We start from the raw sequence: 16,709 nt of genomic DNA on the forward strand, positions 1-16,709 counted from the left end.
AATGCACTTGTCATCACCATTCTTTGCAAAGTCCCTTCTCAGCTTGATAGATGCCAAAGTTTGTCAGAAAGTGGCACCCTTTGGACTACTAATATTAACAGGGTAGTTGCTAAATACCTTTCTTCTCTGAAAAGATCTGAGATCTCATGTAATTTGTTTCCTTTTCTTTTTGTCAGGTGATAAGAAAACAAGGGATAATTCTAGATGTTTCAACATTCTTAGCCTTCATTGTTTTTTTTTTTTTTTTTATACACGAGTATATATTACACCTTTTGGGATAGTGGACCAAGTTGTGAATCATCTCCCAAATATGTTTTTTGCAAATGGGAAGTTGTTCCTCCCTTCTGATAAACCAACAGTTACTGAATTGCTCTTCCATACTGATAGCAAATCAGGAGTAATTTTCTACCTAAATCAGAAGGTAATTCTTTACTAAGTTCACATTACTCTGTAAATTCAATCCAATTTCTCAAAATTCAGTAACACAATCTTCCAACATAATTGTCTTCATTGAAAGTATTTAGAAACATTTGCTGAGACACATTTCTTTCTTGTGTCAGACAGGATCAACATCAAGTGAGCAGCTTGAAAAGACTACATTCTGTCTAATTAGAGGAGGTTGACATTTTAGGAAATAATTACTTCTTGGAAGGAAGAATTTTTTCCCCTGGAGTGGACACCAATGGGTACCTTTGGTAAATAATCATTTAAACATGTTTATGTTTACCATTGTGGTTTTAAAACATGATAATCAAATGCATACATATATATTTGACAATCTAAAGAACTGGATATAATAGTACAATCTGGAAGGTTAAGACTCAGAAAAGAAATTTTATGAACAGAACAAGAAAGATAAATTGTAATAGGAATGTCATCCAATGTTACTATCACTAAGATAAACCATGGCTATGCCCTCAAAATAATCAAGAGGAAACAGTTGGTTTGCTTTGAAGACATTCATTTCCATAGTCCATTTTCTAAAAGGTCCTGAGTTTTAGTCCAAAAATAGTTCATTTCCATTTCCTTTTGATAACCAGAGGGGGACTCAAACCACACATTCAAGCCATTTTTCAATCATTTTTGAAAATAACTTTCTAAAGCATATTTTTCATGAATGTAAGCAAAAATTGGGGAATTCAGTTCAATCTCAACTCAAGGTAAACTTTTAATAATTCTCTATCTTGTAAAATGCCTCGCTGCCATTAAGCCTTTGCTTTGTGATGTCATCAGTTTTCTCTTACGACTACTCACTAAATTCATTTCACTCACGCCCTAGGCCAATAACAAATCTACTTTTTCAGCTGCAATACTCTAATAGCTTACATTTCTAAAGTAAATGCCATCCTTTGCTTCCTTGAAAACGAGTTTTGGCAGTGATGAAACTAAAAGAAACAGCACTTAAAGCGCTTCAAATATGTAATATCAGAGATGTGTCAGATATGTAAACATTATAATATATAATAAAAGGAAATGCTCAAATCACATCATCCAGCTTAGGCAGTGGTAATACAGATATTTTAAAAGATGGAGAGTCAATGAATTGGTTTATTATCTCCTTTAAATCTGTGTTTAGGCACAGATGAGTCTCATGAGAATGAGATACAAAATAGATACTCGGCATTCATGAATTAAAGCACACATAGGTCATGTTGAAATTCAGGGGAACTTACCTTGTAAACTTGCCCATATGTTCCATTTCCAACAAGTTCCACCAATTCAAAGATCCCTGCAGGATCCTAAAAGACAATAAACAAATAGTGAAAAGTCAAAACACTATTTCAGGCACTGTCTTAATCACAGAAAAATACTTAAGATATACAAAAGAACAACTTTAGTTTGGGGGCTCTCGTGTGTTAATAATAAAAATGATTAAAATGTAATTCAGTTACAGTTAAGAAATTTGTCAAAACCCATTTTGTTTCTGTTTTGCATTTCTATGAGATGTATTTAATCAGACAAAAGGAAAGATGACTTTCAGAGAAATGATAAAATGAGCACACTTCTCACTACCAAGCAGGATACATGGCAGGTACAAGAAGAGAAAATGGAAGACTCATCATCCTGAGGAATTCTAATTGTTAAGATATTTGTCTTGGAAATTCCTGAACTGTTCACTGTGTTGAACACTAGCTGTTAAGAAAGGGGTATTCATTACCATATAATTTCATTCATCTAGTGTACACAAATAAATGAATGAAATAAATGAAACAAAATAATCTTTTAAGACCAGAAGACCAAATCAGTGGTCACTACAATGGGGAACGAGGGTGTGTAAACTGGGCCACAGGGGTCAATTGTGTGGTGAAAAATGGAACTGGACTTTGTGTTCGTAAAGTAGTAACTAGAGATGCTGATTCTTAGCGATAAACATTCTGAAATGTATATAATATTATCATACAATGTTACTTCTAGAAAAGGGTCTTCCTGAATTATGGAGCAGTAGGTAAGGTAATCTACATCTTCCAAGAGAAACAGGATAACATAACTACCTTTCTCAAAATTACTATCTCAGATTCCTCGCCCTTCTCTACACTTTGCAAAATTGGCTTTTTCAGGATGCCTCCAGTTACTGCAAGGTTTAGAATACAAACAAAATTAGAAAAGTTTGTAACCTGTAACGAGCAAACAAGTGTTTGTTGACTCTCAGAGTCAGCTCACCCACAAAGACTAACAAAATGACGGGTCACTACTGCCATTGTTACTAAATCACTACTTCAAAGAGTTGAGAAGGAAAATGAGGCCAATAAAATTCAACTCAGAAACAGAAAATGACTTTGACCTCTACTGAGTCTTGGCTGCACAGAAATCATTTCTTCAAAGGTCTCAATCAAGAATCACAAACTGAGATAGCCACAGAGGCCACAGAAGTAACCCAGCTTGTGGCACAATAAAGAGGCCACATGTCCTCTAAAGGGGTGCATCTGGGGTTTGCTTAGCTGGGGCCTATTGTTGTCTTGTCAAAACATGAGCATATTGTTGCCAGGTCTATTTTATTTATGTATTTATTTTTAAAAGAAAAGATGAATGTATTGCTTAATGTGAAATCTCCTACTCTTTAAATGTTAAAAAAAAAAGACAAAGTTATTATCTAAGTTTTATTTATTTATGCATACAGAACTGGAGTGTAGGCCAGAGGTGCAGGGGCGGTGAGAGTATTCAGCAGAGACAGAGCGGAAAGCAGAACAGGCCAGCTGATGAAATACACTGCTGAGGGGAGAGCGGGCGGGTCAGGAGAGTCTGCTGCACCATGTGGTCACCTCCCGGGCGGGGATCAGACTCATGATGAAGTGTCTTTAGCTTCTTACTGCTGTTCTTTAACCTGCTATGCCATCAGGGAGGGCCCTAACTTTGTCTTTTTAAAAAAATATTCTGAGGAACTTTAAAAATGATAAACATATTTTAAAAGACACTAACTCTCTAAAAAATATATTTCCTATCTCTAGTCAAAACTTAATGAGGACATCGCCATATAGTAATATGATGGAGGCAAGGCAGGAGGGAAAGGCCTGCTCTTTGGCTTCTGACAGACCTGGGTGGATACCAGCTTTGCAGTGATTGAGCACATGTTCTCTAGAAACCCTGGAGACCAACTTATCCTCTGAGCAGATGAAGCAGGGACAGCATCTATCTCACAGGGCTCTCAGGCTAAGTAAGTGAAGATATAGCGCCAAGTCACACAAGTAGTCAGAGGTCAACTGAGAAATTCCACACCAATTGCAGTGATTAAAAGAGAGAAAGGCAGGGGCCCTCCTTGGTAGTGCAATGAGTTAAAGCACAGCACTATGAAAGCTGTCTGCAGCCTCCACAGCATTAGTTTGATCCCCGGCCAGATAGGTGACCCACATGGTGCAGCAGACCTCTCCAAACCAGTCTGTTGCTCCCCTCAGCAGTGTATTTCAGTACATCTGCTTGCTCTGCTTCCCACTCTGTCTCTGATGAAGCCTCTCACCCTACCTCTGACAGTACCCTAGTTTTTGTATGCATAAATAAATAATTAAATCTTTAAAAAAATAAATCAAATTAAAGGGAGAAGGGCAGCTTCAAGGCTGTTGTTGGTGAAGAGGGAGACAAATGAATTTCATGTGACAAGAAGGGCAGCTTCAAGGCTATTGTTGGTGAAGAGGGAGACAAATGATTTCATGTGACAAGAGAGTCACTATCAGGCTCTGTAGCTCAGTGGTTAGAGCACTGGTCTTGTAAGAGAGTCACTATCCTTAGTAAGTCAGGACTACTTACTTATTAAGGGGTTCTTGCTATGTGCCCTCAAAGACACTAAATAGCATATAAATCTAAAATAACACAAAGATCTAGTAAAAGTAGGGATGATGTGGTAAGTACACAACTGCTCACTGTTTTTCCCAGCGAAGCCACCTGGCTACTCTCCCTGATGGGCCCTAGAGAGGGCTGAAGTGAGGCAAACACAGAATGCTTTTTCACATCCCACCTTTTGTCACAAAAACAAAATCCTCTTAGGATTTCATTCAGTTATTGGAACAGGTACAATTGACCCTTTAATCGCACAGGCATTAGGGGCACAGACAAAAATCCAAGTAAAACTTAGAGTCTGTTTTCAAAGCCAAGGGTTCAGCATCCAAGGATCCAACCCAAAACACTGGTGGTTGGCTGACCGCATGTAAACCTACATGGAGATTTATAATAAGAAATCCGTGTATTGATTCTTCAATCCTGTTTCTGGCACAAATCTTAAAACTAGAAATTTCCTCTGTGAAGAGAACAATGAAGGTGTCCTTTTATGTTAATGAAGTGACTCTGGGAATGAACCTGAGGAAGCACTAATCCCCTGATTAGAGGATTTGAACTTGCCCCATCCTTTTACCTTCAAGGAGGAGAAAGGTTCAGAAATTAAATCAGCTGCCAATGGCCATTGTTCTAGGTGTAAATCATGTCTCTGTAATGACGCCTCCATAAAAAAAGAGCTTTCTGGGCCCTCCCTGGTGGCGCAGCACGTTAAGCACAGCACTAAGAAGCTAAAGCCACTTCAGCATGAGTTCGATCCCCACCCTGGAGGTGCTCCACATGGCGCAGCAGACCTCTCCTGACCCACCTGCTGCTCCCCTCAGCAATGTACTTCAATGATCTGCCTATTCAGCTCCCCACTCTGTCTCTGGTGAAGCCACTCACCACCCCTGCACCTCTGGCCTGTACCATAGCTCTGTATACATAAATAAATAAATCTTAAAAAAAAAAGAAAAAAAGAACTTTCCAAGCTGGTGAACATGTGGCGACTAAGAGAAAGAGGGGCCTTTGGAGAAGGCCTAGAAGCTTCTGGCCCTGCCCGAGCAGCTCTCCCTCATGACTGTTTCTGAGATAACAGTCTTTCATAGTAAATCTTCATACTATTTTATAGTAATCAAGTATAAAAATGTTTTTTGTAAGTCCTACGAGCTTCTCTAGCTACTTCGTCTACCCCAAGCAAGAGGTGTTGGGTCCTCTGATGTGCAGCCACAGGGGCAGAAGCACAGATTAACAGCCTAGACTGGCAATGCCGATCGAGATGGAGACATTCTTAGGGGACTGAGCTTTCAACATGTGGGATTCGATGTGCTCCCTGGGGAGATATTGCCAGAACAGAGTTGAATCGTCAGACCCAGCTGGGGCCTGCGAACTGGTGGGTGTAGAAAAGAACCTACTCATCGCACAGTGACCAGAACAATTGTGAGCAACGGCTGAAGCGCTTTGTCACTGAGAAAGACTGAAATCAGCATTATCCATTGTTACAAAGCCAGAGGGCAGGAAAACCACAATCCAGACTCAAGGCCCAACCGATCAAGGCCATGAGCTCCAGTCACATAGGTGCAGACAACATCTCCACAGGACCCAGGAGACAGGGAAACACACAGGACTTGGAGCTCTGACAACTGAGACACACAGCTGACTTCACTGTCAAGACAACTGGCGAGGCCTTGAGATGGAAAAGAAAAGTCATGTCTGTTAAACTATGAGGCTATTAGAGTAGCAGGTTTTATTACAAATGGAATTAGAAAGACAGGAAGAAGAGGGGTGAAAGCCCATACTTGTGGCAGCTGCTGTTATTGCTAAGTTGTGCCTCCCAGTAGTTTGTTTGCTCAGTGGTGTTTCTGCAACAAATTTCGAGGGAGGTTCTACATTTGCTTGAAATATCTCAATTGTGTTTTCAACATTCATTTTGCTAGACTAAAAAAAATATGAATGAAAGAGAGGAGGTGTAGGACGGTGACTGTAACAGCCTTAAGGAATCTGGGGAAAAGAGCTGAGGTGGAAGCAGAAGGCAGGTGCAGAAACAGGCTGCAGAGAAGAAGCCAGGGGACATCCTACCTCCTAGGACACTTCTGAGCTTTGGGGTTCAGTCAGCAGATGTCAGTGAGATATGCGAATTCCCTTCTGAGGTTCCGTCCCCTTCTTAAACAGTCCATTAATGGGTATATGGCTCAGCCAATGTGGTACGAGGAAGCTCAGTGTTGGGACTTTCATTTGATCCCCTATAGAGAGGCTCTTTTCAAAGTGGGACACATTCAAGGTGCTCAAAAGCACGTGTCCAATGAGCTACAGAGTTCAGCTGGCAACTGGTCCTGGTAAGCAACTGCACCAGATATAATAAGTAGGTAGGCTCCCCAAAAATGGAGTTTAAGAATCACCGAGATTTACATAGAAAGGGTTTACTGGAATGTGCTTCTGAATCAATGCCAGCAGGGAGGGAAGAACAACTGGGTGAAGCAGACAGAAGAGTTCAACTGTGACACACCCACAGGCGCTTAGGAGATGGGATGACTCTGAAATTATCCCACCCAGAGACAAGGAGCCTTTGTGTGCCACCTCCAGTGACAAGGCATTGCAAGCAGGTGGTCCCTCACTGTCCACCCTCCCAGCAGTTAGTGGTGCCTCAGCTGTGAAGAGGGGACCCAAGTGACATCACCCACGAGCATCATGGTTATAAATGGGTACCAGTTTGGAACTGGGACTCTACAAGACTATTTTCTACAGTATGCTGACAGTAAGTGAGTAAGATGAAAATGGCATTATGAGAACTGTGATATTTCCAAGGAGATGGCCATGAGACCCTAGAAAACAGAAGGCAGAGCTACCATATTGTTTCAGGACATTCTAACTTAGCACTCACCTAAGCCTTATTCTCTTCTACCCACAATCCAAGTACCTGCACAGCTGGACATTTGTGAAGCTTCCCTTAAACAAAAACGTGTAACTGTTAGTTCTGTTCTTATAAGATAGTGACATAACTTGAACATGATAAGCCATAGCTGTTGTCTCCACTCTTGCAAGACTCCAATTTCTCCCAAGGGCCCCCAATGATATCAATTTCTTATTTGCAAGGGTCTCTTCTCAGTCCATTCCTATTTGTCCCCTTTGAGGTCTTCATACCACTAGGCACCTCCACTCTTATTTGCCTTCCATCATGCCATTCACTCACAGAGGTTCTATTTCTGCCGATACCTCAAAGGCAGGCCGAGCCCCCACCAGGCTTCCATCCTTGGCATTTCCCTCATTTTGTTCATTAAATGCTAGCAACATTCCATGTAAATGTCCACCCCACACCCACTCGCATCTCCATCTACTCTACCTCATTCATATAACAGACCTCAACCTCTCTTGCTGGGGGTATTTGCTTTTAGTCCCTTTCCCTTCCTTTCAATCTATACTTCACACCCATCTTTCTAAATTAGACAATTCCAAGTATAACACCCCAATCCTAAAATCCTACACATTGTGAATTAAATTGAAGGTCAAGAACATGCCATTCTTAGCTCTGGCAGCCTCATGTCCTATCACTATGTGCTAAAGCACAGACCTCAGGCCACCCACCACTTGCCTAACACCCTATTCTCCTCCATGTCTCTGTGCCTTGGTACATAATGTCTGCATTTCAGTATTATTCCTTCTACCATCCTCGGACAGGCAAGCCCACCCCTGAAAGTCTCGCTGGTCTTTTTCAAATCAGTGCCACCCCTCCTTCTCTGCACCCACAGTGCATCAAGCATAGCCCTATGACAACCACTTCCACAGAGTAGCCGTGTTCATGTTTCTCTCCCCTGATGAATTACAAATGCTGTGAGAGCAAGGACTGCAACCTATTTATCTTAATCTTTCCAGCACTTAGGAGGGTGGCTAAGACATAGCTGCGAGACATAACTAGTTAGTGAATAAGGCTGATGTGCACCCCCTCTCTTGCACAACAAGTGTACAGCAAGTCACAAAAAGTTGGGATCAGAATGTAGAGCCAAAGGTCAGCAAACTACCTCTTCAATCTAGACAAGCTGTCCCCATCACTGACCCCTGTGCTCCCTCACCCCACTGGCAACTGCACCAAACTGTCACATGCATTAGCTCTTGTGCTATTTCCAGCTATAAGGAAAGTCCTTAGTGTAGCTGTGTCTCGTGTGCTTTGACAAGCCGAGCTGTCAAGATGTCCCACGTGCAGGGCAATAAGGAGATGAGGCTTCCCTTAATAATCATGTTACAAAGACAGGAAAGCTAAGACAAGAATCAGCTCAATTCTCCCTCTCATGTTTGCTTAGCTGCTCGTAAAGCCAGGATGGGCAGCATGGAAGAAGGTTACATACACCAAGGAGAAAAGAGCAAATCATTGACATTTACCAAAGTCAGGAATCCCTGATGGCTACACATGCCTTTATTCAGATCTTAACCTTTGCTGGAAGGCTGAGAAGAGAATTTAATTCTAAGGTAGAGTAGTTTACATTATTCCATAATGAAATATAACTACCTAGCAAAAGGCAAGCTGTTCCATGAAAGAAATGTAACAGCAGGTATTGATGAAAGTCTATGTGGTTGGTCATTATAATAAAATTCACAAAGACAGCTAACATTTCTCGAGCATTTAGGAGCCACATAGTATTCTAAACATGTTCAATGAAAAGATCATTTAATGATCACATCTCCATCAAATAGGTGCTAATGTTATTTTTGTCTTAAATGAGGAAACTGAGGCACACAGAAATTCAACTCTTAGCCAAGATCACATCAACGATAACTGGCAGAGCCAGGATGAGTACCTACTGGCCAGATTCAAATCCTGGACACTTAACCACTCACTACTTCACCAGTTTCAAAGAATGAGAATTCCTAGTCTTTGATGTACCTCTCCCCAGCTCTCCAACCTCAAATATGTTTCATAACATCTCTAAGTCTCCATTTCTTCACCTTTAAATGGGGACATATTACCTTCTTCACATGGTTACTATGAAGCCTGTGAGAGTATCTAGCCAAATTCTAGGACTTTAATAAATATCAACCTCTTTCTCTCTCTTTTTTTTTTTTTTGTCTCTAAAAATGTGTGTGTGTGTGTGTGTGTGTGTGTTTTAAAGATCTATTTATTAATGCATACAGAACTGGGGTACAGGCCAGAGGTGCAGGGACAGTGAGAGGATTCACCAGAGACAGAGTTGGGAGCAGAACAGGCAGACTGACTGAGTACATTACTGAGAGGAGCAGTGGGTGGGTCAGGAGAGGTCTGCCGTGCCATGTGAGACAGCTCCCGGTCGGGGATAGAACTCTCACTAAGCAGTTGCAGCCAGTTTCTCAGTGCTGCTGTTTTTAACCTATTGTGTCACCTGGGAGGGCCCTAAAAACAAGTGCTTTTAATATGCAATTGCTTCTCAGCCTTTTGGCTAAAATCAAGTGTAATATACAAGAAATATACCACAGAAAAGGCAATCAGTATTTTATACATTAAAAAAAAAAAGATTTGGCCCTCCCTGGTGGCGCAGCGGGTTAAAGCACTGCACTGAGAAGCTAAAGCCACTTCCACATGAGTTCGATCCCCGCCTGCCCCGGAGGTGACCACATGGTGTGGCAGACCTCTCCTGACCCGCCCGCTGCTCCCCTCAGCAGTATACTTCATTGATCTGCCTGTTCTGCTCCCCACTCTGTCTCTGGTGAAGCCTCTCACCACCCCTGCTCCTCTGGCCTGTACCCCAGTTCTGTATGTATAAATAAATAAATCTTTAAAAAAAAAAAAAAAGATTTATTGGCCCTCCTTGTGGCATAGTGGGTTAAAGCACAGCACTAAGGAGCTAAAGATACATCAGCATGAGTTCGATACCCGCCTGCCCCGGAGGTGACCCAAATGGCGCGGCAGACCTCACCTGACCTGCCTGGTGCTCCCATCAGCAGTGTAGTGTACTTCAATGATCTGCCTGTTTGGCTCACCACTCTGTCTCTGGTGAAGCCTCTTGCCGCCCCTGCACCTCTGACCTGTATCCCAGTTCTGTATGCATAAATAAATAAATCTTTAAAAAATTATTTATGAATACAGAATTGGGGTACAGGCCAATGGGGTACAGGTAGGGGGGGAGTGGTGGTGATAGGATTTACCAGAGACAAAGTGAAGAGCAGAACAGTCAGATTGACCGAGTATACTGCTGAGGGGAGCAAGCAGCAGGTGGATCAGGAGAGGTCTGCCTTGCCATATGGATCACCTCACCTCCCTGGCCAGGGACTGAACTTATGCTTCAGTGGCTGTGATAGCTTCATAGTGGTGTGTTTTAACACTTTGCACCACCAGGGAGGGCCCTTATACACTTTCAACTAAAGCCAATAAATAAATTCTATTTTTTTTTTTTTTTTTTACCGATTTGCTAAACCATACAGTTTAGCAAATAGATATCTACGGACAAGTAGACATCTCTGTTAGTGAAACTACTGAGAAGATTTTTTGTTTGTTTGTTTGGGTTTGTTTTTTTTTTTTTTTTTTTTTTTATTCCTGGGATGTTGGAATCAATTCTCTATCAGGTGATAAAATTCTGACAGTATTGGCAGGCTCAAGCCTGATTTCCCAACAGGAGGAGAGATTTAAGATCTAAGGGCTAATATTCAGTGTCTTGAGTTATACTTTAATTCCTCCAGGTCCCTTGAATAATATCAGATTTAATGGAACAATAAATAACACCTCTAGATTAAATCCCAAAGACTGAATAAGACAAACTTAAATATGTCACTAGAGTGACTACTCCTTTTAAAGATGATACATACTCTTCCCAATTCCTCTGCCACCTTCTCTGAAAATGAAGTGAATGGAGGGATCTCGAGGGACCATGACAACAGCTTACATACCTTCTCCCCAACTCCTTTGAACAACACAGTCGTGTGACAGAGCTTTCACTTGGGGTCACCAGCCCTTTGGAGAGTGAGCAGCCACAGCAGACTAAGACAGCTGAGCCGGCTCCCCGAGCAGCTCCCCAGCCCCAGACTCTCTACTGACATCTGCCAAACGACTGTGCTTACTCTAAACTTACGGGCACTAAAAAGACCAAAATGTTATTTCTCTTAGAGCCATATTTAGCAGCTGTTTTGTTCAGCTTCAGCCCTAACTGACAAGCATATGCTTACTAAAGCAAAACAGAACAAAGAAAACAGGAACAGTAGGAGAACTCTCCATATTTATCTTGGGCCTTCAAGCTTTTCAATACCATGGTTCTTCCCAAGGAAGTAAAGCCCTTAGAAGCCCGCTAAAGCCACACCACCTCCACTCTAGTTCACACTATCTTCGCCCAGGCAACAGCCGGTGACAACTAGTTTTACTGGCTTTCCCAATTAATAAGTCTAAGGAGCCAAAGGTCCTACTTTCCACAGCAAATAGAGGTGACTAAATAATTGCATGTACACAGTCATTAGATTAAAATGACAAGGACATGCAGAGAAAGCACAAGGTACACCAAGAACACATACCTGGGAAACCTAAAACAATCCACATGATTTTTATTAACCTTCTGCCCAAGTTAGGCAACTCAAGTGGAAAATACTGATTGCTTGGTGAGTATACCTATCAGAGGATTGATGGGAAAAAAACATTAGTATTGAAGTCTGTATTCCACTCCTTGCAAAAAATGAGCACATCTATTCTGGTTTTCCCACCTTTAAAGTGGGTTAACCCTGCTGTCTCCGGCTTGTGCACATAGTGGCAAGGCATCTGCCCCACACATCCTTCTTGGCAAAGGCAGTCCTGTACACCTTTGCCTATCAGATGGCATTGGTGTCCTTTCACCAATATTCACCCCTGGCAGGTCAGAGCATGGGTCTAACTAAGAATCAAAAACATCATTCTCATTGCTAGTGGCTTCCAGACCTTGGGACAAGACCAGGGCTATCCCATCTCCTGTTTAGGCTTTTCCTCCCGTCTCCATCCTCCTAGTCTAGATTAGTTAACATGTGCAACAGCACAGGATTGGGTAAGGAAACAGCTCCCTTACCTGCCCCTGCTCACTGCTTCACTAATCTGCCTCTTATCAGCTGTCTTCACAACTGGATCTTAGATAAAATGTCATTATCACAGCCTTTGGGCTAGATGATGGCCTTGGTTAAATATGTCCTTATATTTAATCCTTACTAACAACCAAAGGGAAGTAGATTATCACTAATCCCAATTTTCAAAGGATGAAAACTATGATTTCAAAGCATTAAGCAACTTAGCCAAGTTAAATCGTACATGGTAAAGATAGCAGCCAAGACATGACTATAAAGTAAGGGTAAAAATACCTCCCATGGGCCCTCCCTGGTGGCACAATGGGTTAAAGCACAGCATTAAGAAGCTAAAGCCACTTCAGCATGATGAGTTCAATCCCTGCCCCTGAGGTGATCCACATGGTGCAACAGACCTCTCCTGACCTGGCCGCTGCTCCCCTCAGCAGTGTACTTCCTTAGTTCTGCCTGTTGTGCTCCCCACTCTGTCTCTGGTGAAGCCTCTTGCCGCCCCTGAGCCTCTGGCCTGTACCCCAGTTCTGTATGCACAAATAAATAAATCTTTAAAAAAAAAAAAAGTTGCTTGAGGTGACAACATTGGTCAATAGTAGAGGCAGGATTCAAATTTAGATATTTGGATTCCACTGATCACTTTTCTCTAAATTGCCAATGTTGAAGTCAACTTGGGGATACAGGAACAGTGAAGACCTTGCTGTCTAATTTTTCAATGGAAACCCAGAGGTTGAAAGTCCATGGTTACTCAGCCCCATCGGTACCAGGAGTCCAAAAGAGGGAGGGCAAGAGTGTGATCTGATTTCTACCTGAACTGAATTTTCTCTTTTTCCTATTCTCCCATCAACTAGGATGTCAACCAATTAACTTAACAGTACAAGGCAATAAACCATAGTTAAGCCCACACCCTAGAAACAAAAAGTCATCTATTTGCTAAGATCATGTTACTCAATCTCTGTATGCCTCAGTATCTTCCACTGTAAAATAGTAATAGTAATAAACACTTCATAGGTTTATTACAAAACAACATATGTGTATACACACACGCAAGATTGAAATCAATGTCTGGCATAGTGTAAGTGCTCAAAAGTGTCTGCTAATCATTCTTCATCCTGAAATGTGAACTCCAAGGAAGCATAACCTCTACTGGTTCTGCTCAATGCAGATACCCCAGGACTTTAGATCAGTGACTGGGAAATATAAATGCTCAATAAATATTTACTGTATGACTCAAGTTGCCACATCACCATTCACAGTGGTGTAAAAACTCTGATATTGGAGCAGGGATTGCTGAGATTGTCTCAGTAAAACCTCCTTCCCATTTTACAAAAGAATAAAGTGAGATGTAGACAGGTGTTATTTACTCATAAGTTAATTTATATATATATATATATATATATATATGTATATATGTATGTATGTATGTATACATATACACATATATGGATATATATATGTTTACATGGATATATATATATATATATATATATATATAAAACAACAGTGTTTAGGAGACTTATCCAAGATTTCACTTCAGTAGTGGCAAAATTAGGTCAGGACCATAGTCTTTTGAATGCCAGTTTTTGATAAACCAAAGGAAATTCACAGTGTTTCAAGCAGTGAGCCTGGAAGGGAGGGGAACAATAAATGGAGGGGGGGAGGGAGGCTTTGAGTAGATGTTTGCCTTCAGTAGTAAATTCCAGGGATTTGGGTTGAGAATTGAATTTATTTCATGCCCAGAACTGATCTAACAAGATTTATCATTAACATCATTGAGACAGTCCATTTGGTAAGTCATGTATCAGTATAAGAGCTAAATGGAGTTTTTCAAATATATATTTCTCAGTGCCCATATTTAGCTCAGTTCCAAATTATTTCCTCATAGGATAAAACAAAGCTTATTACACAAACAAAATGGACATATGAAAATAAAAACATAAAATTAAAAGGAAAACAACCAAAGAGAGACTCATAACATTAAAAACTTTTCCTCGTTTGGGTACACAGACACTTCAATCCCTGGTCAAGAGTTGGGATTCCCCTGCCCAGCTCTTCTCACATTCCTGGCTGGCTTTCCAAGTCATATCCACAGAGCCAACGGTGCCCGAGAGGGAAGCATGCCCGAGAGGAGACCCAGTCCCCTGCCTTTACAATATGCCAGGAATCAGGGAAAGGCACTTTATCTACACAAAGAGATTGAGAAAATTCTCCAGGATTTTATGCCACATGGACAATTTTGGACAGGAACAGGGTTCTCTACCTTCCAGAACTTTCCTCAATCCTGCCACAGTTGTTCAAATGGAAGACTGCAAGTTACTCTAAAGGTCTAAAGGTCAGCATATAGATAAAGGTGCCTCCCTCCCCTCCCCACCCTTCACCCGTTTGTGCAGAGTATATTCAGATTGCAACTTGGGGACATGCAAACACAGGAGCTCTTTAGACCTGTCAGGACAGAGGAACGTTCCAGTATTTCCAGCAACATGAGGTCAAAATGATGGGAACCAGAACAGCAAAGATTTTGGCATTTTGCCTTTTTCCAAGATGCTCAGATGAAGAAAAAAGACCACAGTTGCAGCAGATGGACTTTAAAGACAAGAACTGATTACCTAAATAATTAAGTAAGAGAGATCAGGAAATCATCCAAGATTCTATTTTGGAAAAAGAAGCATTAACCCTTGCCCCAAAGGCACTCATTTACCACCTGCTTACAACAGACCAACAACACTTAAATTTTCTTGAAAGCATTTTTAGCATTTTCTCCTAAACCTATAAAGAACCATGCAGTTGACAATGACCTTCATCCATGGGATGAGGAGATCAATGTGGGCTGGCTGAATCCCCCATCACTGCTCACTCACATATCGAGAGGGGCTGGATGGCCAACAGCCATATAGAAATAGCCAAGAGACCATCCATGGCCACCTTGGCCATGATTGGCCACCTCACCCTGTCATATGGTAGATGGCTACACCAGCCCATCCCAGTCCCTCAGCTGATGTCACCAAGAAATGCTACAGATGGCTGGTTAATATCGACTCCTATGCAGATCATTTATTAGATCATTTATTTCAAGACTTCATTGGTTTCTCATCTTTTTTTTTTTTTTTCCCCTTTGAGGCTTCTAAGCTTTTTCCCTGACTTGGTTAGTACTGATAAACTAGTCTGTTACAAGGTTTGGAATGGGATCACTGCACCATTTGTTCAAAAATCTAAAGTACTCTGGGGGAAAGAAGCTAAAGCAAATTTTTTTTTTTTTTTTTTTTTTTTTTTGTCTCTTGCCATATTCCAAGGGTGTGGTTATCTACTATCAAGTAAATTTGGGGACATAAGCTAAAAAGATGAACACTTTAGCTCTTTTTACTGCAGGACCTTTCAGAGCCTTCAATATATTAAAGCACCCTGTGAATAGCCAAGAAAGGGAAAAGCTTTCCACATTTCCCAAAGTTGTCTGACTATGAAACATATTCTTTTATTTATGCATACAAAGGATGGAGTATAGCCAGAGGTATGCGGGGTGAGAGGATTCACCAGAGAAAAAGTGGGGACCGGAACAGGAGAACTGATTGAAATACACTGCTGAAGGGAGAGCGGGCAAGATAGGAGAGGTCTGCTGTACCATGTAGGCTAGCTGCCTGGCTGGGGATCGAACTCATGCTGCAGTGGTTGCCAATAGCTTATAGTGCTGAGACTTAACTCCTTGTGCCACCAGAAAGGCCTGGATCATATTTTTAAGGGAACGTTGTATCTCTTTAAGCACCAGTGTGCTGTGGAACACAGATTAGAAAATGACTGTGAACAGAGTAATCTTTTCCATTCTCATTCCTACTTCTGTAAAGCATGTAACTTAAGTTATTGTCACAGAGACTGCTTAAGGACATCTAGTGTACATTTATCCATTGTTTCTTAGTAATAAAAAAATCCCAGTTTTATTTGAGAGGCAATGAATTAAAACCCAATGCTTTAGACCCAAGCCTTGGTGAAGTTTGGAGTGAGTATGCAACTAAAATCTGGCCAATAATATGTAAGAAAATTGTTGTGTGGGACTGGAGAATAACTGCTGAGAGATGTACTCTTTTCATCCTCCCTTCTTCCAATTGCCTGGAATGCAGATGTGATCACTAGAATTCTGCAGCCACTTCTGACACTGAGGTGAATTTAAGAATGGGGGCTTCATCCTAGGTTGCTATAGCAGAACAATAAAACTACCCTAAGCCCCTAGTTACAAAGGTAATATGCCACCACTGGAGTGCTCATATCTGGACTTCCTTATTATGAGAGAGAAATAAATTTCTACCTTCTATAATAGTAGTCGTTTGGCCTTTCTGTTCAATGCAGATGAATTTTAATTGACTTGCTTTAAAGTTTGCTATTAAGATTTTTATTTACTTATGGTTAGCTAACAGTCCTTCCTTAAAGTACTCTTCTTCACCATGATGTCTTGTAAGGGCAGTTTTCTTATGCTAGTTCAACAAATATTTGCATTC

The 16,709-nt window shown here is 41.3% G+C and overlaps 1 protein-coding gene across 6 annotated transcripts in view; it reads right to left on the reverse strand.

The window, feature by feature from the left end:
* TNIK (TRAF2 and NCK interacting kinase) overlaps window positions 1–16,709 on the reverse strand; it is a 403,269-nt gene that overhangs the window by 308,702 nt on the left and 77,858 nt on the right. For all 6 annotated transcript variants that reach the window (XM_012732327.1, XM_012732316.1, XM_004674961.2 and 3 more), the window contains exon 2: window positions 1,674–1,739. In XM_012732327.1, coding sequence (XP_012587781.1) covers window positions 1,674–1,739 — 66 coding nt within the window. The remainder of the gene's footprint in view (window positions 1–1,673; window positions 1,740–16,709) is intronic.

Source organism: Condylura cristata, unplaced genomic scaffold (genome assembly GCF_000260355.1).
Source record: "Condylura cristata isolate star-nosed mole 26May11 unplaced genomic scaffold, ConCri1.0 scaffold00003, whole genome shotgun sequence".
Taxonomy (NCBI): domain Eukaryota; kingdom Metazoa; phylum Chordata; class Mammalia; order Eulipotyphla; family Talpidae; genus Condylura; species Condylura cristata.